Here is a 21,991-nt window from a genome sequence, read left to right as displayed (position 1 = left end):
GATCTTCTGCTTTAGGGGTAATGGGACCATACAAATGCTCCTCAAGAGCTTCACTGATTATAAGGTATGCACGGAAAGCTTCTCTTTGATCACTTACCTTATCCCGGATCTCATCCCAGAAACGCCCCTCACAAGATCCAGGAGGTTCGATATCAAAAAGTAAGTCTTGAGAAATAATAGGAGAACCTTTTGAAAAGCCAGTTAAAAAAATGTTCTAGATCTCCTGGTTGCATTACTTTTTTGTTTTGTTGCTCAAGGATTCCTTTTACTTCTAGATACATTTTTTTCTGTGGCTCAGAGAGCCCCATTTCCCACAATTCTTCCATAGTCCAGAGAGAATATCCAAACCAAGATGAGAAGAGAGAGGTCTAGAGTGGTTTTTTACTCACGAATTTTCCTCAGGGATCGGTGTCTTGCCTGCATTCCTCCACCAGTTGCTACCGCGGGGATTACTGTAACACGCATATATCAAACCAGGAGTCCCGTGGAAAAGAAGTATGTATGGACAGATTCGTGGTAGATGTTTCAGAGATGTTTATTTCTCCAGCCGCATGGCCAGGGCTCTGCTCAGGAACCCTGCAGTCACAGGACCCGAGGGTCCTTGCCCACAGAGGGAAACACAAACCAACCAATGGGGAATGAGGCTGACCAGGGGCAGGGAAACCCCGTGTCTCCCCTCAGGGCCCTGCTCCCAGGGCTACATGGCAGGGGGGGGACCCCAACAGAAAAACATGAGTATGTCTCAGGGTTCAGAAGTGACACATAAAAATTGTGCTGCCATACTTAAGAATATTTACAGGATAATAGACACAACATGACAATGAAGAATTGCTCCAAGATTTCCATCTTGCCTCAGAATTTCCTCAGACATTCTTCTTTTGTTGTGGCTTTGAAAGAAACTTATAGGTTTCTTTCTCTGGCTTGGAAAAGGCAGATAGTTATAGAAAGCCAAAACTGTTCATGCTAAAGCAGCAGTACTGAATTACTGATTTTTAACAGAGATTTGTTTCTGGGAAAATTAACTGATAGTGAGCAAGATAAGTCAGTGGCTGTCAGGCTACCTATGCAATCAGTCTGCAGCTGTAGAGGATGAAATACAAACACTGAGCTGTTTTCTTCTGACTGATCCAGCATCTGTAAAAAATCTTATTAATATTTAGAATGAATCACTCTAATGGATTTGCCAAGTTACTGCCCTTATCTGGAAAAGGCACAGTGCATGAAATCAAAGTGGACAAAGTATGTCACTGCTAATCAGATACACAGTGGGACTTGAACTCCTTTCAAAGCAACTGATCTCCTACAGCATCTGCTGGACAGGTGACCTACCTTTGTGATGATCTAGAGCTGTGACACATCAGTGACAAAGCCTTTGGTGGAATAAAATGAATCTTCCTTGATGCTAAAGGATTGCTGCTTTGTTGTTTGCATTTAAATGAACCCTAGTTAAAAGCCTGTCTCCATGGCATATTTATATTTGGCATAGCCCCTAAACCCAACAAATGGTTACCATCAGCCTTCTTGATGCCATTTTTTTTCCTCACAAGCTGTCTCTGCCAACAAAAAAACCTGCAGAAGCTAAAACAAAGCAGGACAAGGAACAGATGCTTCAGGCCTGTGACTGAGCACCAGCCCATGGCAATGTGAATCAATGTCCCATTTGATAAAAAAGGGTGAGTACAGCACTGAACGCTGCTTTCTGGAGAGACCACCTTCTCAATTAGTTTCCTCTATCAAGCCCTATAGTATTAATTTAGGATTAATGCATAATATTGTATATAACAGGACTGAGGACCAGCCAACTCAAACTGCTGTCATGGTTTAACCCCAGCCAGCAAACAAACACCACAGAGCTGCCCACTTATTTCCCCCCCCCAGACGGATGGGGGAGAGACTGAAGGGTAAAAGGGAGAAAACTCATATGTTGAAATAAAGACAGTTTAATAGGCAACAAGCAAATAAAAACAAGGAATTCATTCACCACGTCCCATGGGCAGGCAGGTGTGCAGCTGTCTCCAAGGAAGCAGGGCTCCATCACATGCCACAGTTACTTGGGGTGATAAATGGCATCACTCCCAAGGTCCCCCCTTTCCTTCTTCTCCCCCAGCTGAGCATGACACCACCTGGTCTGGGACATCCCTTGGGTCAGTGAGGGTCAGCTGTCCTGGCTGTGTTCCCTCCAACTCCTTGTGCTCCCAAAAGGCCCCTCACTAGTGGGGCCTGGTGAGGGCAGAAAAGGCCTTGCCAGAACTGCTCAGCCACAACTAAAACAACCCTGTGTTATCAACACTGTCTCCAGTACACATCCAAAACATAGCCCGCACTATCTACTAGGAAGAAAATTGACTTTATCCCAGCCCAAACCAGCACATTACCCAGGCAAAAACATATTGATTTGCTTGGCAAATTATTTAAAAATATTCCTGGAATGCAGATAAGCAAATTTACACACTGGTAGCAACCTCCTCTTGTTCATCTAAAAGCCAAAACAGAAAAGATGTCATTTTCAAGCAGTGAAATCAATGTGATGCTGAAGAGAGATGAATTAGACCTATTTATTGAAAAAAGCATTTAAAAAACCAAATCTGGATTTGCATTGCTAAAGTTCTCAAGAATACAAGAAGGGAACACAAAAAGAAAAGCAATTATTAGGCGCCAGTAGTGCAGCTACTGGGTGATTGCATGTGTGTTCACACAGCATTGTGCCTCAGTTCTTGCTAAGACAGTGCTATCAGGTATTTCATGACAGTTTCAGTGGCTAGAGTAATTGAGAGATTGCTATTTATTTAGGATTCTGACAGTTGGAAGGAGCTGTTGTGCCTCCTATCGGACACCAATAAAAAACAACTACTTCATGCTCCATACCAAAAGTCAAATGATGTCTGACCAAGTCTCTTCTTGACTATGCATTATAAAAATAAATGTTGCAAAATAATAGGTCTCTGCAAGACTTAAAAAAATCTCTAAAAGACATGGATCAAGATTTTGTATATCCTTCCTTTAAACACTCCTATCGTCTTTCAGAATTATGCTGTTACTGCTCAAATAATGCTCCTTTCCACTCCCCAGGCTAAACCCAGAAGGTTTTAAGAGGTTTCTGTCTGTTGGGACTCTTTGGTATAACAAGAGGGTATTAACAGACCTTCTGCTTCAGGATACAGAAAAGCAGGAATTCCTGCTGGATGTGCTTCAGGTGTTGAGGCTAAAGGCAAAGTTTGAGTAATGGGCATTAAGAAGAATGAAAACAAGATTCAGATGAAAATGGTCAAATCCTCCTCTGTGGGATGTTCTTCTCTCTCCATAGCACAGGAAGTCTGAAGAATCCTGGATCCTAAATGCTCTGTCCTGGCATTTCCATGTCTTCAGCTTGTAATGCAGCCAGGTCACTCAAGCAGAAGCCTGAAGACAAAGGAAGGAACATTCCACAGCCTCATGAAGCAGGTCAGCTCTCCCAGAGGAACACAAAGTAAATCAAGTCAAATCAGTTTTACTCTTGGTGTGCAAACAGACAAGGGAGCATTCAGGGAAGGGCAAGAGCACAAAATCCTTCCAAGGCAAAGGTTCAGGGCTTGTTCTTTATGACAGGGGACTTCCCTCTGGAAGAGTCACTTACGAACAGTGTTAAGGCAGCAAATCACAGCTTAAAAATCAAAAAGTGGTAACTCATTCAAGGAAAAAAATGCCTTTCCACAAGCACTTGTGCACAGTATCAGAAAGATGAGGAAGGCTGTGTGTCCAAACAGCCACTGTGCCTCCTTTGGCTTAGGATCCTGGACTCACACTCCTTCAGTGCCCTGGTGCTGGGCAGGAAGCCAGACCAGCTGACCTCCCCTCCCCTAGTGCTGCTGCTGGGTCACCATCCTGAGCATTTTGAGTGCCATCTCTCCTTGGTCAGCTGGTACCTAGCACAGAGAAAAGCATAGAATAAGCAGCTGCTATAAGGAAGAAGACAGCAGGTGCTCAGACAGCAGCTACACACACATCTTCTGTCTTCTTGCTGATTCCACCCCAAGGACTTTATTATTTACCATGTGCCCAGCCTTGAGAATCCAGAAGAAAGCCAAGTTCTCATAGGCCTTGTGGAAAGCAGCTGTCTCAGTGGATGCTGGAGACACATACAGTGCCTTCCACCTCTTCTGGCTGAACTGGTCCAAGTCAGGCCATTTCAGTTTCCGGATCCATGCCTCCTGGCCTGTTGGAGATAAGAGATAGGATTGATTACTAATACTTGGTAATTACTGATAAGTTGGTTCCACAGCAGCTTGGGAGGCCAGTTCAGCTGGATGCCCACTGTACTGGATACCAGTACAGCAGAGTTAGCACAGAGTCTGTGTGCTCAGATCCTAAAAACAATTTTGTTATGCCTATAGAAATTCAGGACAAACTGAAACAAACCAATGGTGGGAAAAAGGGAATAAGTAAACAGTGAAGGTATGTATGAAATGGACTTAGGATTGCAAAAGTTGAACATGTGCTTCTTGGAGGCTCTGCAGCCCTAGAAATTCCAACATATTTCGCTTTGCACCTCAAACACCTTGAATGTCCTGCCATGGAGAAGGATCAGCCATACCAAGTCCCCCTCCTGGAAATCAGAAGAGGCACTATTTCTCTATTTGTTAGACACTCATTGAGGGGAGACTGGAAAGGCTTTCTGTTTCCAGGTGCTGCTAGAGAAGGTGGAGGTCAAGACAGCAACAAGATCAATTCCAGGACTCCAAGGGGGACAAAGCTTTAGCCTACCTGTGAACTACTGGAAGAATTTACATGTTAACTACAGCTCAATTTTAGACCAAAACATGATAAACTGGAGCACTACTAACTGCTAATCTGTTTTGACAGCCTAAATACTCTGTTTCCTGGATTTATGAATTGCTGTGTTGTTCATGAAGGGCATCTGAATATCTAAGTGGGCAGAGACAGACAAAGAATAAAACCTTTCACAACATAGGAAGGTGTTTGTGGAGTCAGTGAGAAAAGACTGGTGGAAGGGAACACAGCAGCCTTGTGAGGCGCTTCAGCATCACTTGGCCTGGCTCCCGAACTGCCCTTGGACTAAACCAGCATCTTGCAAGCAGCAAACAAAGCCCAACATGTGCAGGAACCTACACTGAGAGCAGGTGTGATCACTCTTCCACTGCATCCTCCCTCATTAATTACCAGCATTCTTTGCCTATGAATGAGCATACACACATGCACATCTATGTGTCTATCCAGGAGGATTAAGTGAATTATTAGCATCACTGAAACAAGCAATTAGTGATGTTGCAGATCCATTTCTCAACAGTATAATGAAGGTAAAGGATTTGCCTCTCTCAGAAGGAAATAAGCAAAACATCCTAAGTGCTGCTCATTTATGACTGTAGTATTTTAAGCATTGCTAGTTAGATAAGAGTTTTGCACAGGAGACTGGAGAAATCTAGGTACCAATATACTGACAGCTCCACATTCTACTCATCACAGGTTCTGCTTCCACCCCCACTCAAGAAGTTCCTTACCCATGGTGTCAACAATGAGGTCCAGCTGCCCATTATAGACTGTAACACTGACATTGGCTGCCAAAAGCTGATCAACAATATCAATGACAGGTTTCATGAAGTCCTCAGCCATGTTCTCGAAGACCTGTCTGGACTGACCTGGTTGGAACCAGAAAGACAAAATTTAAGTGATGAAGGATGTCATTCTGAAGCTGGGATAGAGGCATAGGCTAAAGGTTCTAAAATGGAGTTCACAGCTGCATATAAAACAGTCCTAGCCCAAAGTGGCACCAGTGATTTATCAGTTTAAGGAACCAGAGGACCAGAGAGCAGCTGTGCTCCCACTGGAACTCACAGACAGGGCTGTAGCTTCCAGCTCCTATTTACACACAGGGTGCTGGCATCAGTCCTTTAAGCCTTCCTTTCTGTTTACACCCTCTCCTCCATATGATACGTCATTACATGACACCAGACTTCTGGCAGAGAAAAGCTGACAGGAATTTCAGCAAGATTGCATGACAGACAAAAACCAGTTGCTAAAATACAGAGGATCTTCCTCCCTCCCCCTGTATTTTCAGTTACTTGGCTAAAGATAGATACAAGCAGCAGAATCAGAACCAGAACCACATCTGCCCACAGGCCTGCCCCATGACATCTTCATTTCTGAGAACAAGCCCCCTTCTTAGCCCCATGGGTAACGACAATTGAATGTAACCAGTTGTCAGAGTATTTTCCTACAGGATGCAGTATTGTAAACAGCGGTAATGGACTCATCAGGTGCACACTAGCAGACAGGAAAGTACCTCCCCACTTCACACAGTCAGGAATGATCATCAGCTTCTTTCTGATGGGCCCATTCATCAGCTCATCGAGGCTGCTCTGATGCATTTTTCTGACATGGCGCTGGTAAAGCCGCACTGAGAAAAGAGAGAACACACTTTGATCAGTGGCACGTTTAAGACCCCATCCTGCACAGATAACAATTTTCAGTATCAGTCATAGCCAACAAACCTTTTTCTAATGAAAATGCACCACCACAGAGAGCGATTTGCTTGCTTTTACTAGAAACCACTGAAGTAAACCCTTATTTAAGGCAGGATGATACAGGAAGAACCCATCCGTTCCTACTTTTGCCTAACTCTGCACTTTTTCTGGGCATCAGCTTCTGCTTTAACCACTTGGCTCTTCTCAACAGACCAGTTATTTTTGAACTGCAGTGTTTTACTTTCAGGAGTTAACTGCACCTTCCCTTATGAAGACAACAGAAAAGAGCTTGAAAGAAACTCTACACATGTGTTTTTCACATTGATACAAAAAAACTGTGGAGCAAGAGTCTAATCAGACTGTTTATACTGATGAGACATTTTTGTGTCCTGTTGTAAAGACAGAAATGAAAGACAGTAAGAGGAAGTAACTTAAAAGGTCATAAAATGATGTTGCAATTATACTGACTGCTTCCTTGCTGTAATCTGTGCAGGATGTATAGGTGGAGGTGTCATCTATAGAGTTGTTCCACATTCCTATCTGTCTCAATTTATGCAACAGCAAACAAGTTCTGCTTGGGAGAATATCAACATCCATTTTAAGGATGTGCTACATTGAGGCTCTTTCCACTGCCAAAGTTGAAGGTATGTGAATGGAAACACAGGACTTCAGGAGTTCAAGTATTTAAATACAACTTACTGAGATGGAGATTTTCTTGTTCATCTGATTTCACTTCTGGAACCTCCTTAGTCAAGATGTTATAAAAGTTCACATTGTCTGTGTTCTGAAAACACAAGATAATTTCAGTAACACTAATAAAAACATTTCTCAGGTACGAGGAACAGTGTTTCCTGAAAAGAATAAAAGAAAAAAAAAAAAAAAAAAAAAGAGATAAGTAAATCCTAAATAAAGGACCCTGTGACCTGCCAATTTACCTGCACACCAGGAAGATACTTGTGGTAAAACTTTAGCTCTACATTTGCTTTGAGAAGTGGGAAAGAGATTCCTCAAGTCTGTATCATTCACACATGGGTTGTGCCAGAGATGTTATTTACTCCTCTGAAGCAGAGGTGAAGCTACAGGAAGCCTTACCCTGCATTACTCATGACAGAGAGCTGCAGTGCCAGGTGATGCTTTCAGACAGCCCCTACTGCCAGGTCTAGTCTGGTGCTGCTCTTGCTCAACATCCTTTCAACGTACAAGCCTCCAAAATCTAAAATGCTTCCTTGAAAACGTGGTGATGGGTATGAGCCACCCCTCTGCTGGAACTGCTGGCAGCTGGATGTGTCCAAACATTGCAGATTGGCAGCTCTGATGCAGCTGACAGAGGCTGCCTGCATCCAAGGACAAATGCAAGCAGTGTTGCCATTAGAGAAGTTACTCCAGATTCTTGAAGTCCTGCTTTACTTGATTTTTGAGTTTTTAAAGTTCTGATGCTTAGGTAAGAAATCATCTCACAACAGCAATCCCAGAAGAACTGCAGTGCCTTCACCCGCCAGCACCATCACAACTGAGGGGAGAAGCCAAGTTGATTTGAAAAGTAAAACAGGAACCAAAAGTTCCTTCCAAACAGCAAGAAGTGAAACCACCTATGTGCAAGGCACTGTCAGCTACGAAATTTTAAAAAATAACAACAAAAACAACTCCAAAAACAAGAGCAAAAAAAGGAAGTGGTTCCAGATTAGCCTTTCTGTCCAAGGAAGCCAGAGTCTTACATGTACTAAAGAATGAGCTGTAACAAAGAATGAGATTTTGGAGCAACCTTTTAACAGGAGAAACAAAAGCAAATGCTGGAACTTTCTAAGTAATGAGATGCAGTGCCACAGTAACAGACCATAACTTGAGGTTCCTTTCCATCCTATTTTAGTTCTTCAAACAGAGATGTGTGCTTAACTTGAAATTTGTGTCTTGCTGGATGCAGTGTTCAATATTCAAAGCTTTCCAGAAGATATAGCTTATTTAATTTGAAACTGTGGGAATCAAGAGGACTAGTTAAATGCTGAAACCTCAATGCAATACTGGAAGACCACAAGGGCAGTCCTGCCCACTTCTGTCACTCACACGGTGGGGCATAGCAAACACTCCTTTGTATCAGCACTGGGATAAAAAAAACCTGGCAAAAATGACTGGGCAGAGGGTTGGAGAATTCATGCCAGCTCAACGCTCAAGGATAACTTGAAATCGTGCGCCTCCCCAAGCAGCAGTTAGTTCTTAATGTTAGTCAAAGATCTCACCTCTTCAATGACACCTTCAGCCTTGCCCCAGAGCTCAGTGGCCAGCCCATATTGATTTTTATTTATTGCATCCATTATTTCTTTGGCAACAGCAGTCACCTCTGCTAGACCATTATCATCAAGGAGAGACTGGAAGACAAACACAATGAAGGACATCTTTAATTACAATTCCACATCAATTTATTGCTAACAGCCTCCATGCTTTCAAGGTTTTTTTATTCAGGCCAAGAGGTAATCTTAAGATTCAACACCCATTTGTACTGTATGGCAGCACAAGGGATCAGGTGAGGACCAAGAGATTAAGAAGGTACTTACAGTGCTGTAAAGGTAGGGCCCCCAGGACAGCACAGAGTCTAAACAAACAGAACAGATTTGAGACATCAAATTGACAATCAATCTTTGACATAAGGTTTAACTTACTTTTCCTTTACTGGGGCAACAATATTTATGAGAAAAATAAATGGAGATGAATTAATCAATAAAAAGGTACAGTCAGCTCAGTTTAACCCTAAGGTTATGTACCACAGAGCAGATTCTTTACAAATCCTGCAACAACATTAACCCCCTATGAATTAACCAGTGAAATTTATTTAAAGCAACCAACATATTTTTACCAAAATATTCTCCACCCAGCATTGCAGCACACTGCCAGAACATGGGCAGAGGTCTAACAAGAGGATGGGAATTATCAAAACTGATCTGTTTGAAAAGTCACAAGGGAAAAATTGAGTTATAAAACAAATCTGCTTTATAACAGGTTTGTTTGTAAATTCTCAAGGATCAGCTGATGGCAGGCAGATAAGAGTTTGTTTGGTATTGTCCTGTGCTGCAGGGAATCTGTGAAGCCTGCCCTTGCCAATCCCACTGAAGGACCAAGAGCCCTTTCATTTGCTTTTTGTCCTCCACCAGACACAAATCCCACTTGCAGCCTTGTGAGTCATTTGGTGGCCACATTTAAGTGCAGGACTCTTACAAAACACCTCAAAGGCTGTGGAGATGTGTAGGGACATTTCACCATCCCTCCTCTTCAGATGCAAGTGTGCTCCTCACTGACCTTGCTCTCTGACTTTTCTTAATCTAGATACATTCTAAAGGGAGATTCTTCAGTCACAGCTTGCAAGGCCGAGTATTACTTTTTGATTTACCAGACTCACTAGAGAGTTAATTCACTTAAGGCAGGGATGGCATTTTTGACTTTAGGCACTCATGGAATTATTACAACAACCAACAAAACAAAACAACAACAACAAATCATCCACAGTCTGAGGAGTTTAGACGTACCCAAAGGAGAAATCCATGAGTCTCCAAGAGCAGTCCCCCTAAAATTGCACTTTATGGTCCCTTTTTGAACAGCCTTTGTGAATAAGAGGAAAAACAAAACAAAGCAAAAAATCAAACCAAGAATCAAATTTTAATTAGCTATTCATTACTCTAGAATCAGTTTTCTCTAAGTGAAAAAAGTAAGTAGCATTGTGAATTAGGCAATAGGGACAGTGTATTCCAGAAAATGAAAGTACTTGTAGAACCCCAGGTTTTAAAGTGAAAAGTGAACTATATGCTCCCAGATACTTACCTTGTGCAACTCTAAAGCAACCCCAGCAGCCATTTTACCTCCATAAGATTCAGAGAATATGTAGAATGGGATGGTCTGAGGAGAGAAAAGCCACACAAGGAACTCGTTGGGTGGAGGGAAGAAGATACCTCCAACCATCTCCCACATCCCACAGGATCCAGGCACTAGCTGTTCACCTCCAACTATCAAACACTTAATGTTTTTCTATTTTAAGCTGCACATAAGGTTTCTATAACATCCTAGAGATTTTCTGGGGTTGGTTCTAAAGTTTTTTAGAACTATAAGCAGATGTGATCCTATATATGCTGCTTGGATCACTCAACATACAATAATCCACCCCAATGCTTATCTAACTAACCCCAAATTCAAGATACAACTTCTGAAATGTGGCAAATAAGACAGTGGTTATACCTGCACCAAACACTACCCAGCAGCACAACACTGCCCATCTGGAAGTCTGTTCCCTAATTCTTTTTGAATTCTATTTAAAAGCAAAGAAAAAATACAACGATAAACAAGAATTCAAATCACTTACCTGGAATTCTGCTCTACACTTGAAGAATTCTCCAAGAAAAACCATCATATCAGAAACTACTGTAGTAAGGTTTTGGGCAAACAAGCTACAATCATCCACATAACTGAATCCAGTGCCCACAGGATTATCCACAAACAAGATACTGGCTGCCTGCAACTGCAGAAGCAGAAGGAAGGTTTGTATAAAACCTCAGTTCAGAACCAACAAAAAAACTTAGTTTTGATGGCACAAATGATTAACTGAGCCAGCAAATCCCTAGACCTGAAAAAACTTGCAGAAAAATTAGGTGCAACATAAAGAACTTCAATTTGCCCAATCTGCAAGCAGAAATATACCCAAAAAGTCCCAGTGATCGTGGGGCAGGTCACCTAGGGAACTCTGGAGTAATTCAGACTATTGGTAGCTCAGAGCACAAATATATTGCGCTAATTAAACGTCCACCTTCACAGGCAGCTGTAATTTGTTTTCCCTTACTGGACCTGTAATTACAAGCCACAGGTTTTACACTGCCAGCCATCCAGAAAAAGCTCTGTGACTGCACACAACGAAGCTGTGATCTGAAATAACACTTTCTACAATTTCCCTGCTCTCTGTTTCCCAGACATCTGCATTTCACAATTTCATGGAAGAACAGATATACTTCGTCAAATCAAATTAATATGTCTATACCTCAGTTCTAAACAAGGCTATTCCTATAAGCTAATTTATTAACCAGAATATATTAACTTGAAAAATTATAGTTCTACTGAACTTTAGATGAAAAACTGTTCTGTGTTTTTTTGCGTAGCGATCATCAGCTTACGCAAGCAAATAAACATTTGCAATTAGTAGTTAGAAGCTGAACTCTCTACTGTACCCAGGTTGTATTTCTTGGTTTCATTTCTTTGTCTAATGGACCAATCTCTTCAAAGTTCCCATATCCACAGCCTGAAGCTCCTGGACCTCCCTGCAGGGAAATACCAAATGACAAAGACATTAAAAGGCAGCATGGCATAGATATGACAGATGGAAGAAAAATACAAGCCAGCCAGTAAGTAGAACAACAGATTGCAAATTTTTAAAACCAGCTTTTACACTACACATTAATTTGCAGAGCAGGCTCTGTTCCTCATGGTCTTCGGTTATGCACACACATGCCATTTCTGAAAGCAAGAATTCAACAGAGAAGCAGTCACCCTACTTGTGAGAGTTTCTGGTGAGCTGCCTGCTATGCGAGCACAGTTTCAAAACCTTATTTCCTGAATATGGAGTGCAAAAGTTAACTACCTGCTAACCAGGGCTTTGCAAGTCATTAGTTTAATCAGCATGTAGGTTTCACTCTGATGAAGTAACCCAGAAAGAAAAACACCAAGTCCTCAAGTGATTCTATTCAACATTAACTTCTGAAATGTACTGTGAAGAACATGCCACCACTTTTATCAAACTGGGATTGTTTCCATTTAGAAATCATCCTAAATCTCTGATTACTTTATCTACTCTCTCTCTCTGAACATTATTTAGACTTCAAACTCCCCAGGAAAGGAGCTGTGAAACTACAATGCACAAAAATCACTACTGTTGTATGAAAGATAAGAACAAGCTCTGTTATTGCAATCGAACTTGATGGTGAGCAGTTGAGGACACCCCACAACTGCAGAATGAAATCATCCTTGTTTTTCCCAACCCCAACACCTCATTCACAAGGCAAGGCATTTAGAATCAGGCAGCTTTGAATCCTGTTTCTGTACAGCTCCACAATATCAGATATCAGACTGAACCAGGCGTAGATTGAAAGAATTATTGCTTAGGTGTCTCTCACCAAACCTTACCTGAAGCCACAAGGTAAGAGGTAACTCTGTGAAGTCTTGGGTTGGGTTATTTGCATAGTAGAGCCACCAGAACATGTGGGCCTTGTTCCGAACCTCCACATATCCCCACACCTCTTTGGGCTCTTGGGGCTGCCTCAGAACTACACCTTGAGGGGAAATAAAAATAACAATCAGCTAGGTGAAAAGGCTCAGCTTTGGCCTTTTCACCAGATTTGTTCCAAAACACTACATTTCAGTCTTGGGTGTGATAATTAGAAGTGCCACTACTATTTAAAAAAATTACTATAAGAAACCTGCCTGTGCTTACACCCCCACCCACAGCTGAGTTATCGTCAATGAATGAAGTGTGTAATTAAGCGCTTCCTTATCGGAGCCTGGCGTTAGAGCTGCCGCCGGAATAACAGCCCAATTGCTGGAATAATTTGTTCTTGAAGTGTTTTCAAGGCCTGGACTGAAGGAACAGCCCCACTAACCCAAATGGAATAACTCGCACCAGCTACAATTTCGACAAGGATCACAGAATATTCTGAGTTGAAAGTGACCTAAAAGGACCGAGTCCAACCCTTTAGTGAACGGGCCCGTATGGGGATCGAACCGACAGCCTTGGCGTTATGGGCTCCATGATCCGATCAACTGAGCTCATCCCAGTACTTTGATCTGGGTGTCTGCGGAGACCACACCATTTCACAGCCCCCAAGGAGAGCAGGTGCAGACAGACAGAGGGTCACTTCTAAAGGAATCCAAAATATAATTTAAACTCATTTAAGTCAGTAAAGTCTGGTGACCTTACGCGGTCAGTCTACTGTCCATCTCGGACACAGAACAGACCTTTGACATCCCATCCCTTAATCTCATAGCAACAGCGCACTGGAGAAGGAGCGATAAGGCTCTTCCAAGCCGCGGTGGCCAGGCTTTGCTACTCCCGCCGGCACTCCCGCCAACCTCTCTGTCCCCTCCGACCGCCACCCCAACAAGCGGAATTTCCCGCGGCTCAGCCCGGGCCCTGCCCGGCAGCGGCCGCAGGACACAGGAGCGCCGTGCCCGGAGGCCCTGCTCCCGTCCCATCCCGCCCCGCCCCGTCCTTCCCGTACCTGCCGCCAGCAGCAGCACGGACAGCACGGTCCCAGCGCGGAGCAGCCACATCGCTCCCTCAGCTCCCGCGGTCACGGGACCGGCTCCGCCCCGCCCTAAGGCACCGCCCCCCGTGCCCACCTCCTCCGCCTCTTCCTCCTCCTCCTCCATGATGGCGGCGGGCGCCGGCCCGGTGCGGCTGCGGCTGGTGTTCGATCACCCTCCGCCGGCCAGCCCGGGCTGCGCGCTGTGCTGGCTGCTGCTGGAGCCGGGCCAGGCGCGGCTCGTCACCGACCTGCTGAGCCTCATCCGCCACCGCTTCGGCTTCAGCCGCCGCGCCCGCCTCAGCCTCTTCCTCGAGGGGGCGCTGCTGCCGCCCGCGGAGAGCGCGCGCCTGGTGCGGGACAACGACTCGCTGCGGTACGGACCGGACCGGGACGACGGGATCGGGATAGGGACCGGGATAGGGACAGCGGGATCCGGACCGGGATCAGGGCAGCAGGACTGGGACAGAGAGATAGGACTGGAATCAGGACAGCGGGATCGGGGAGTCAGTCCCACACACGTAACTCATCAGTGTCTATCAGTACCTAAAGGGGGTGCCAAGAGGCCGGACCGGGTTCTCCCCGGTGGTGCCGAGCCATGGAACACGAGGCAACGGGCAGGAACTGATGCCCAGGAAGTTCCACCTGACCATGAGGAAGAGCTTCTTCCCTGTGCAGGGACCGCACGCTGGGAGAGATTGTCCAGAGAGGGTGTGGAGTCTTCCTCACTGGGGATATTCCAGAGCTGTCTGGACACAACCCTGTGCCCTGTGCTCTGGGATGATCCTGGCTGGGCAGGGAGGTGGGATCAGATGACCCACTGTGGTCCTTTCCAACCTGACCCATTCTAGGATTCTGTGAATCCCCTCGTGGGTTTGATGGGACAGGGCCTCCGTGGGGGACTGAGCTCTCCCTTCCCAGGGCGGTGGAGCGGGAGCCAGGTGTCCAGGGCACTGATTCCCAACACCTGAGACACCCCAGGATGTCCAGAAGGGCTGGAGGGAGCCAAGCGGTTGGAAATGTTCCCGGAGATGGGAGCCTGTGTCTGCAGGGGAGGGTTCCGGACTGTCTGGGGAAGAGCTGGAGCAGCTTCACTCTAGAGGAACTTGCCTGAGCTGTGAACATGTAGGGAAGAGTGTTCATTATGCTGAACAGTGGCTTTTGTTTGTTTTTTTTTTTTGGTAACAGAGTAAAATTGGAAGAGATAATTGCAGATGATTATGAAGAGATAGATGATGGCTTTACAACAAAAGAAGACAAAAAAAGGCACAGACACAAGCAGGATGAGGAAGAATTCTCTAGGAATGAAGGCAAGCATAAAAGGAAAAAGAAAAAGGAGAAGCATAACCTTGAGTATTCCTCTTTTAGGGAAGAGACCTCTGTAGATACTTGGGACTCTCAAAAAAGGTACACGAAAAGAAAAAGAAAGGAAGAAGTTAGTGGAAGAACTAGACTTGCAGAAGGTAAGGAAGAGAGGTCTACTGTCCATTCTAAAAAGATGAAAAAGACAGAGAGGGAGAAGCAGTTGGCAACAAAAAAGAAGGACGAAAAGCAGACAAAGGTTGCTGCAGAAAAGATGGCTTTAGAACGAGCAAATGAGAGCTTTTCTGTAAATTCTGGTAAAAATAGCACAAAAAAGATCACAACACAGTCCAGGAAAAAGAGGGTGGGAGCTTCAGATTCCTCCAGCACATCATCTGACAGTGACAGCAGTGAATTAAATGTAAAGGAAAATAAATCTTCCCATAAACCTGTAGTGGTGACACTTCCCAAAGACACATCCCAAGCTGCCTCAGGTTCTGATGTGAAAACTAATAAAGTGACTGTAAAGTCTAACATTGAAAAGACTAAGACTGCAATAAAAAAAAATGCTAAGAAACCTCAGTCCTCTAGTTCAGATTCTGACTCGAGTACAGAGGATGAGAAGGTGATACCAGCACAAGACAGCCCTGCAAAGGAAAAATCAGTGCCAAACCATGTGGTGGCTGTAAAAGCCAGCACCAAGGCTCCCAAAGCAAAGAGCTCCTCTTCAGACTCTGATAGTTCAGATTCAAACACACTTGTCATTAAAAAATCTGCGGCAGATGCTGGACTGGGTAATTCCATAGCGAGGAACTGCACTAAACAGTTGCCAGCCAGTATCCAAGGACCGTTTGCCAGCCCAGGCCGTGGAAGGGGGCGTGGAACAGGAGAGGATAACTTCTGGAGAGGACCTAGGGGCCGTGGGTTTCGTGGGATGATGAGGGGCCAAGGCCATGGGAGAGGAGCAAACCCTGGCTTCTTCTATAACTACAGCAGTGAAGGCCAGAAACAGAGGCAGTTTAATGAAGCTGTGACAAACACTTCTGTCCTTGTCCAGGTAAGTGATTGACACAGGCAGAGGTCACCTTTCTCTGGCAGCTTGAACTGTACAAAGGACCTATAGGATGAGAGTAATTCATAAAAGCATAAATACATTAGTGGGATAAAGGTTGATCTTAACTTTTATTTACTGTAATTCCGCTTGTCAGCCTGAGGAAGTGTTTGTGAAACAACGATAAAGTGATTGTATCATATATCTAAAAACAAAGCATGTACCTTACTCTTCTCAGAGCTTCTTGCAATCCGTACAGCATGAACACTGTCTTCTGTTTTCACTAATACAGTATTTAAATCAGTGGGTTACTCTTTGTTTCACAGAATCCCGTGGAGATTCCCAAGAGAGACTATAGTGTGTTACCTCTTCTAGCTGCTCCACCCCAAGTGGGAGAAAGAATTGCTTTTAAGGTAAAGAGTTCTGGAAATACTGAATGTTAGTAGGTTAAAATTGCTTCATTTGAGCCACTTTTAAGTTTCTGAGCTAATAGTTTCTCTAATAAATTCACTCGTTGTAAAGCTTTGATTTTTACAAATGTTTGGAGCATATACAGAAGTTAAGTGCATTTCTTTAGACTTTCTGTATTATGTATAACACAAGAAATGCTGTCTCTGCTGTCATTTCAATGTGATTTTCCATGTGAATGTTATTGCAAATCTTACCATACAAATAATTACACTGCAGTGTAAAATAAAAGAGCAAATGAAAATGAAATCCCTGCAGTTGAGGAGACTGGGATCCATCTCCCATATCTCCTCACACAGCCTGACCTGAACGTAAATCCTTTGGAGCAGTGAGTCCTGGAAGTCTACCTGGGGTCATATGATTGGCGTTGGATTCCAGGGGTAGGAGACTTGGCTCTTGCACTTTTCTCTTGCTGAAGAAACTGTGTCTGGATATAGGTGGAATCATCAAAGACTGGGGAAAGTTACAATTTCTTACTTGTATTTCTTTCAACAGCGCCTGGAACTAAGTGAAAATTACAGTCCTGAAGTTTCAGACTATAAGGTACTGGTTTTCTTTCCTCCCTTCATTCACTCAAAGAACTATGATAGGTGAGGTATGGCTTCAATATTTTGAGGTTGTGCAATGTTTTTCTTTGCATCCAGTTGACTCCACAGGCTATTGCTGGTGTAGCAGTAAAAATCAAAAACCCTAGAAGCTGAAACTAATTGAAAATTTGAAAGGTGTAGCTGTTATTAAAAAAAAACCCAAAAAAACAACAAACCAAAAAACAAACCACCAACTGCAAGGATTATTAATGATCATTAATATTTTAGAGATGACAAAAAATGCAGACCTTCAAGTAGAAAAATGTAGTTGTATTTGAGTCTACTGCTATTTGAAATCAAGGCAAGTTCTTAAAACTGGTGCAAGTAAAATTTTGTTGCTACTTCAAATAACTTGGTTTCTGGGTAAGTACTGATTTAAACTTCAAAGTTGGTGACAATGAGTAACTTTGGTTTATTGATGCCAGTGGTTACAGATTGCTGAGCATTAATTCTTGGCAGATTTTATACATGGAGACTGGAAAATTTGATAGCTAAATATACTTATTTCCTCTGGCAGCAATTAAATAGCACACTGGTTGTAAATATGGAATAGTTATCCGGTGCTGAAGTGTGTCTTACCTGATTCTTTCTTGTTGCTTTGTGAAGGAGGCGAAAATAATCAGTTGGAATGTTGAAAAAAAGCAGATTGAACTTGAGATCCTTTCAACATCAGCAGGACAATGTATGTACCTGGGGACACCAAGGGCTTGTTGTCATGTGCTGTCACCTGGAAAACCAAAAGCCCAAGGAACACTTCATCTGTCAGGAGTATTCCCAACTTCCTTGGGTTCATTCTCAACACACCCCTCCCCTTCTCACTCCCTCCCCCAAAAGTCTATTTAAATTGAGAAGTTCTAATCCTTGCTAGTTGAACTGAAGGATGCTCATGGGTATTTACAATATAAATATTTTCAGTCAGTTTGAGTGGTCAGTAACTCATCTTCACTGTGGTTTCATTTTCTGAAAGAAATTCTTTTATGGAACTACAGAGGAAGTGTGAGGTCATAATGGTATGTCTTCAGTGGGTGTGGAAGTGAGTCCCTGCAATGACAAGGTGCAGTTCCTGAGACCTGAAATGATGAATGTTTCTGAAACTCTGTATTCTCCAGTTGCCATTTAAGCCAGAATTAGTGAATTGTCATAGGAGCATTTTTCTCAAATTTCAGCAACATATTGTTGACTTTCTCATGGGAGTAGTCAGATAATTACCTTAATTTTGGCGTGTAGTATTCAGTTTTACTTGAAGATCTTTTGTTACAATTATTAACCCAGACACCAAGCTCAAAAAAAAACCCCAAAATAAACCCCAAAACCAAAGTGGTTTTGATCAGATTTTGTGGTAAACATTTAAACTTTCTTTGGTTTGTAGCTAGTTGAGCTGTTTGGTTTTTCAGTTGCTAAGGAGCCAGGGAAATTCGACCTGGTGTACCAGTCTGCAGACGGAGTGGAGCTCATCGAGTACGCGGTGCCTCAGGACACCAAGGTATGTGAGGCCTGCTCTGAGCCCTGTCACCAGCTCTGCAGGGCTGACACCTGCCCTGCTTCCTGCCTCTATTCACCTCAGGGGCATTCCCTTTGTAATAGTGCATCCAATTTAAATAAATGGAAGCAAAAATAATTGTTCCTTTCTAGCAAGAGTGTGCATGTTTACATCATAAAAATCAGTTCTTGCATGTTACTCTAACTGGGGTCACAGCCACTCATCAAATTTCTTGTTTTGGCTAATAAACAACATCATGTCTCATAGAGATCCTTTCTTACCAGCTTTTCATTTCATTGCTGTTGTTCTTACCTGCACCTTTCCTTACCCAGGACAGCAGGCAGGTTGAGGTTAATCAGTAGGATCAGTGAGTCACAGGAGGAGCTGAAATCTTGGTTCGCTAGTGCTGTTGTTCAGGTCTAGGCAAAAGCATAATGGCACACAAATTGCATCTGCTGGTATTGCTGGCACCTGTTAAGTGTTGCCTGTGGTTTGTTTTCAGATAACTGAAAGCTGGGATGCGCTGATAGAGCCAAGACTGATTGTGGAGCCTCCAGTTAATGGATCTGGCATTGAAAATGGAACCATCTAGGATGTCAAAAAAATGTGAACAATTGTACAGATTTGTTCTGTGAAATGCTGCCTTCTGGTTCTGAGGGTGGCAGGTGCACTGGTGGATATTACTGTCTTAAAAAGAAGTAGGCCAGAAGAAAACCACTTTTTTCCCTTAGGCTATGTTTTTATGTAATACATGAAAACTTTGTTTATTATAGGAAGTCTAATATAGATCTGTTGGGTTTGAATATTTATATCCTACTGTAGCAAGCCACAGAACTGGATTGGTTTGATTAAAAGATAAAACACAACCCTGTACTGCAAGTAACTAAATGTCTGGGTTTGGCTAGAGCTGTATAACTGCCAGGGGTCACTTTCATTTAAAAATTAATTATAAATATTGTTGATGTGCAGAACTCTTCCTCTGCTGCTGCCAAGCATCATACAAATGCTGTGACTTTGCAGTTACTTAAAGCGCTCACCTGAAATGTCCAGAAAAGCCTGTGGATTTCAAGCTTCTATAATTTTGAGGCAGATAAATAGTACTGGTAACTGCCAACTTAAAACCAGTGGAATATAACATGAACCCCTGGCACAATTGTGTCCCACTGTGTTAATCTGTGTAGCCTCTGAAAGCCTTTATTTTTTGTTTTAGACCAAACCCTCTTGCCCTGTAAGTGCTGAAGTTTCTGTGCTGCCTTTCTTCTTCCCTTTCCAGCAGCAGAATGGGTCATCAGGTCCTGTCAAGGCACTGCTGACAGCTCTAACAATTATTAGCATTGAGGGGGCACCTTGTACCTCTGTAGCCTTGGCAAGTCTTACAGTTTTGGATCATCCCTGTCCTGAGTAGTTGACTCCTACAGAGAAGGCATGGAAAAAAACAAACCCTAAATACAAACAAACACCTAAAAATTGTGCATTATGGTTTAGCTGTCATGTACTCTGACCTAGTGCATGAATACATTAAAATACTGTGCATTTTTCCATCAGCCATATTAAAATGTCTTGTTTGTGAAGGAATCATTTTTATTCAAGTAAAATTCATTTGTGTATTGTGGTTCTCTTCAGATGCCATTATTTCATGGTAGGATTTGTTTTTTAAGAGAAAAGTTCAGTTAGATTCATGTGTGGCTATTCTTGCAAACTGGATGAGAAGATGTCAGACACCAGCACAGTCATGCTCAGACAGTGGGGATTAATGGAAAGACTGTTTTTCTAAGGGAAATTGTTACTTTTTAATTCTTAGGAAGTTGCAAAAGCTAAGTGCAAGTGTTTCATAGCACCTCTTGTTCCATTGCCTACTGTGCATTTTGGCCATGAATTAAATGGATGCAGAGTCACTGTGGCTGTGCCAAACAGCTGGTGCTGGAAAACAAATACATCCCTGAGAGACAATGTTTACAAAGTAAAATCTTGAATTTTATTTACCCATTGTTACCAAGTTTGAGTGAAGCTACTGCTTCACTGCCCAATTCAAATCAGACCAAGGGAAGGCAGCCTAGGGGAGCTGCTGAGAGCCCTCCCTGTCCCATCCACCTCCTGGGGGCTGCTCTGAGGAACCTGGGATGGGACAATGTGCATGTGAATCCCACATGGAGGTGGTGAAACAAACCCTCACTGCTGTCTTTCTGTCCCTGGGGCTTTCCTGTCTCGCCAGCCCCTTTGCTGGGGGCAGGAACACAAGGTACAATTTCTCTCACTGTGCTTCTAAAGCCCTGCTTGGGCTCTGTGGGGCACTTTGAATGTGCAGTGTCTGGGCAAAGGGTTAGATTTAGTTCAGAATCACAGGACGTTCTCAGGTATTTGCAAGCAAAAGAAAGTAATAACTTCAGTAGCTATTTAAATGCTAGCAGTAAATTTTTATGTTAAAATTTTATTGTCTCAGACAACAGGAGTGGTTGGGCTTCCTCAAAACCAGAATTTCAAGCCCTCTTTGACAATGGGGAACTTAAACTGCTCATCTGAGCTCAAAACATCCTGTGCTATGCTCCAGAAGCAAAAGCTACAATTGTGAGGATGTGTATTTACCCTTTTTGTTTGGATACCTTTGTCTGTATCGGTTGATACCATGTGAGTGCTGCAGAAAATACAGTGAAGGTGCTGAGTCTTTGAAAGATGATAGAGGCTTAGTCCAGATAAGCCCAGGGTGCTTGTTCACTTATGGAAAAATAAAAAATGCAAACATTAAGATCTGCTCCTTGGTCCCATCTCTTGCACAGCACAGCTCTCTAAGAATGTTCCTTTGCAGTCACTGTCAGCCACCCCTTGTCAGGTGTTTGCATTTCCTCTGGCAGCAGTTACAAGGTCCTGATCAGCACATCCCACCCACGCTGTAAACCTGTGGCACCGTGCCCATCTCCTACAAACTCCTCCACCCTCCAGGATATGACAGAGCTGATCCCTGAACTTTTGCTCCTGTCACAGTCCAGCAGCTCCAAATGCCTCCACTGGCCTTTCTGCACCTGTATCTGTTACTAAGCAGTGACTCAGAGCCCTGTGACACACAACCCCTCTGGAGCTTGTCCTGAAGGAGTGTTGCAAGGCTGATGTAGGTACAAGTCCACGTTACCTGTGCAACATAGGCTTATAATGATTGTCTAGATTTAATTTAATCTTCCAAAAGAACTGGCTAGGAGCTGGTTTCAATTGTAACAGACCACCCACCATCACTTCTTTTGAGTGCTTTATACAATTCCTGAACATTCTTGGAAGTCCCTGAGGACTAATGCCAACAAGATTGCCTGCTAATACTTTTAAATGACATTAAAGGGAACCTCAGCAGTTCTCCACACAAGGTGTTCTTTGCCCACTGGACAAGAGTTGAG

General features: G+C 43.4%; 2 protein-coding genes across 2 annotated transcripts; one reads left to right on the top strand and one right to left on the bottom strand.

Moving 5' to 3' along the window:
- Positions 1 to 2,535: 2,535 nt before the first annotated feature.
- On the bottom strand, positions 2,536 to 13,865 carry SCPEP1 (serine carboxypeptidase 1). Its single transcript, XM_010407424.3, has 13 exons — positions 13,700 to 13,865; positions 12,609 to 12,754; positions 11,657 to 11,746; positions 10,801 to 10,956; positions 10,266 to 10,340; positions 9,974 to 10,046; positions 9,008 to 9,045; positions 8,693 to 8,821; positions 7,158 to 7,242; positions 6,278 to 6,391; positions 5,496 to 5,633; positions 4,029 to 4,192; positions 2,536 to 3,902 (listed from the first exon to the last, which is right to left on the bottom strand). The coding sequence occupies exons 1-13, from the start codon at positions 13,848 to 13,850 to the stop codon at positions 3,837 to 3,839; spliced, it is 1,425 nt and encodes a 474-aa protein (XP_010405726.3). The 5' UTR covers positions 13,851 to 13,865; the 3' UTR covers positions 2,536 to 3,836.
- On the top strand, positions 13,833 to 21,354 carry COIL (coilin). The gene is made up of 7 exons (XM_010407425.2): positions 13,833 to 14,099; positions 14,912 to 16,082; positions 16,403 to 16,489; positions 17,040 to 17,087; positions 17,738 to 17,813; positions 18,526 to 18,614; positions 19,114 to 21,354. Exons 1-7 carry the CDS (start codon positions 13,849 to 13,851, stop codon positions 19,201 to 19,203), a joined length of 1,812 nt encoding a protein of 603 aa, XP_010405727.2. The 5' UTR covers positions 13,833 to 13,848; the 3' UTR covers positions 19,204 to 21,354.
- The last annotated feature ends 637 nt before the right edge of the window (positions 21,355 to 21,991 follow it).

This window comes from Corvus cornix, chromosome 18, assembly GCF_000738735.6.
Source record: "Corvus cornix cornix isolate S_Up_H32 chromosome 18, ASM73873v5, whole genome shotgun sequence".
NCBI lineage: Eukaryota > Metazoa > Chordata > Aves > Passeriformes > Corvidae > Corvus > Corvus cornix.
The sequence above is the reverse complement of the archived record's forward strand: the minus strand, read 5'-3'. Positions and strand labels throughout refer to the sequence as shown.

Coding starts and splice junctions, on each gene's coding strand:
- COIL (XM_010407425.2), top strand. CDS start 13,849: ATGATGGCGGCGGGCGCCGGCCCGGTGCGGCTGCGGCTGGTGTTCGAT. Junction 14,100..14,911: donor CGGGACAACGACTCGCTGCG/GTACGGACCGGA, acceptor TTTTGGTAACAG/AGTAAAATTGGAAGAGATAA. Junction 16,490..17,039: donor GAGAAAGAATTGCTTTTAAG/GTAAAGAGTTCT, acceptor TTCTTTCAACAG/CGCCTGGAACTAAGTGAAAA.
- SCPEP1 (XM_010407424.3), bottom strand. CDS start 13,850: ATGGAGGAGGAGGAGGAAGAGGCGGAGGAGGTGGGCACGGGGGGCGGT. Junction 9,046..9,973: donor CTCATGGATTTCTCCTTTGG/GTACGTCTAAAC, acceptor CTGTTTGTTTAG/ACTCTGTGCTGTCCTGGGGG. Junction 5,634..6,277: donor TGACTGTGTGAAGTGGGGAG/GTACTTTCCTGT, acceptor GGTTCCAACCAG/GTCAGTCCAGACAGGTCTTC.